General features: G+C 42.1%; 1 protein-coding gene across 1 annotated transcript in view; it reads left to right on the top strand.

The window, feature by feature from the left end:
* Positions 1 to 977, top strand: part of LOC105813323 (zinc finger protein 251-like) — a 22,508-nt gene extending 21,531 nt beyond the window's left edge. Inside the window, 2 exon segments of the mRNA XM_012647962.1 lie at positions 7 to 856; positions 859 to 977. Coding sequence (XP_012503416.1) covers positions 7 to 856; positions 859 to 977 — 969 coding nt within the window.
* Positions 978 to 2,839: the final 1,862 nt, after the last annotated feature.

The following is a 2,839-nucleotide window of genomic DNA, read 5'->3' as shown; positions in this document are numbered from 1 at the left end:
GAGAAGCCCCACGAGTGCAATCAATGTGGGAAGTCCTTTCGTCAGAGTTCAAGCCTTATTCGGCATCAGAGAATTCACACTGGAGAGAAGCCCCATAAATGCAATCAATGTGGGAAAGCCTTCAGTCAGAGATCAAGCCTTTTTCTCCATCTCAGGGTTCATACTGGAGAGAAACCCTATGTATGTAATGAATGTGGCAGAGCCTTTGGTTTTAACTCTAACCTTACAGAACATGTAAGGATTCACACTGGAGAAAAACCCTATGTTTGTAATGAGTGTGGGAAGGTCTTTAGTTGGAGTTCTACTCTTGTTCACCATCGAAGAGTTCACACTAGGAAGAAGCCTTAGTGTGTTGAATGTGGGAAGGCCTTCAGCCAGAGCTCCCAGCTCACCCTACACCAGCGAGTTCACACTGGAGAGAAACCCTACAAATGTGGTGACCGTGGGAAGGCCTTTAGCCGAAGGTCAACCCTCACTCAGCATGAGAAAATTCACAATGGAGATAACCCTCGTAAATGCAGAAAATGTGGTCCAGCTTTTGTTCATGGCTCTGGCCTTATACCAGATGGATAGATTCTCCCTGGAGAGAAATGTGGCAGAGCCTTCAACCATGGTGCAAACCTCATTCTGCACTGGATAATTCACACTGGTGAGAAATCCTTGGGATGTAAAGAATGCGGAAAAACTTTCAGTCCCACCTCACAACCCATTGAAGATCAGAAAATCCAGGCTGAGGAAAAACCCTACAAATATCAAGAATGTGGAAAAGCCTTCAGTAGGGGTTCTACCCTTATTCAACATCAGGTAACTCATAATGGTGAGAAACCTTATCATCACCCTGTGTGTAGGAAAGCCTTCGTCCTTTGCAACTCACACCAAATCAGCGAACTCATGTTGAAGAGAAACCTCCTTTAAATGATGGATCTGAAAGATACTTTATTCATATCAAAAAGATTTTCCAAGAATCACATTTTTAATATGATAAATGTGGGAAACAATTTAGCAATTTTTCATTTTATGTTTGATAGGATGGCATAATCAAAGTTGAATGAGGTCTAAATATTACTGGCAAAGCCAAATAAACAGTTCAGATGACTAGTAAAGTCATTATGTTTGAAAGTAAACATGAGAGAATTCATTCTGGAAAATAAGGCTGTCTGTGTTAAGGTTGCCATTGTGCTCAGGAGGTGAGCCATGTGGTGGTACATTCAAATATGAGTGGAGGGAGTGAAAAGCGAGCCCACCTGATTCTGAGTCTACCCTACCTGATTTCCCTCCAGTCTTACCTCTTCTTTCCTATCTAAGCCCAGGCTTGTAGCTGAGTATATCCAGTTTCAATCCTGCACACGTGCCTCCAGGTGTGGTGCACAGAACTTCAGCCGATCAGGCAAACTCAAGCCTTATTCCATCAGGATGGTCTGGCCCATCTCCCCCACAAACCTACAGAGCAACTGCAGGTGGAGTTCCTTCCTCACTTGGAGCCCCAGTTTTTGCATTTGTAAAATGAAAGTTGTTTCGTTTTTTTAGTTTTAAGGAATTGTCCAGTTCATCATAGGAGGGACCTCAGGGGCCAGTAAAGCAGGGGGCTGCCAAGTAGCTCCACTTTTGAAAACTTAATTACTGATAAGACTTTTTTAAAGGTAGGTTTATTGTGGTATAATTTGTATATAATAAGTTCACTCTTTTTAGTGTATAGTTCTATGGGTTGTGTAGCAACCACCCCAATCAAGACAGAACATTTCCTGTCACAACCCAGAATTCCTTTTATGCATGCCTGTGATCAGCCCTTCTTCACCCCTAGTCCCTGGAAACCACTGGTTTTCTGTCCTATAACCTCACCGTTTCCAGAATCATACTGTGTGTAGCCTTTAGAATCTGTCTTCTTGCACTTAACATAATGATTGGAGACTCCTCTATATTGTTGCTTGTATCAATAGTTCATTCTTTGTTATCACTGAGTAGCATTCCATTGTATGGATGGAGTAGTTTGTTTATCCATTCACCCATTAAAAGATATTTGGGTATTTTTAGTAAGGGACAACTATGAATAAAGCAGCTATAACATTTAACTACATGCTGTGTGAACCTGACTTTTCAGTTCTCTTGAGAAAATAGCAAGGAGTGGGATTGGTGGGTTACATGGCCAGCTTATGTTTAACTTGTTAAGAAACTATTTTCCAAAGTTGGTTATACATTCCCACCAACAATGTATGAGAATTTAGTTGCTTTGAATCCTCACCAGATCTGGTATTGTCAGGTTTTTTTCTTCTAGCCATTTCACTGGTGATGTAGTGAGATCCATGATTTTACTTTGCTTTCCCTATTGACTGTGGTTTGATCAGTATGCATATATTTAAAAGATTTCACCAGGAAGTTTGAAAAACACTGGAGTAGTTAATCTTTAAGGGCTGATAGCACCACCTCTGAAATCCCGATTTCAATTCTGAGACTCCACCTGGAAGAATCTTCTTTCCAATCGTCTTTTGATTCCCTCTCAGCCCAATATTGGCCCCTTTAAGGAGGCTTTCTTAGTTAATCTCTCCTTCCATTTTCACTGTGTTTTCTTAGGGAATTTGAGTCACTTCTGCATCTGGTCTGACCTTCATCCTGTGACTTGCTGCACTTATTCCCCCATGCATGTTCTATCTCCCCTGCTACATTATTGAAATTCTTAGGCACAGAACTGTTCTGAGTGTGGGAAAGGCCAGCCCTATGGGGTCCACGTGGAAGGGTCTGCATGTGCACAGAAGAGGGAGTGGAGAGCACAGGTTCATGTAGAGGGTGCTGCCCACCTCTGACATGGATTCATTCTGACCTCAGGGAAAGCATCGGATCTTCC

Source organism: Propithecus coquereli, unplaced genomic scaffold (assembly GCF_000956105.1).
Source record: "Propithecus coquereli isolate 6110/MARCELLA unplaced genomic scaffold, Pcoq_1.0 Scaffold28, whole genome shotgun sequence".
Lineage (NCBI taxonomy): Eukaryota > Metazoa > Chordata > Mammalia > Primates > Indriidae > Propithecus > Propithecus coquereli.
This window is presented reverse-complemented; position numbering and strand designations above follow the sequence as displayed.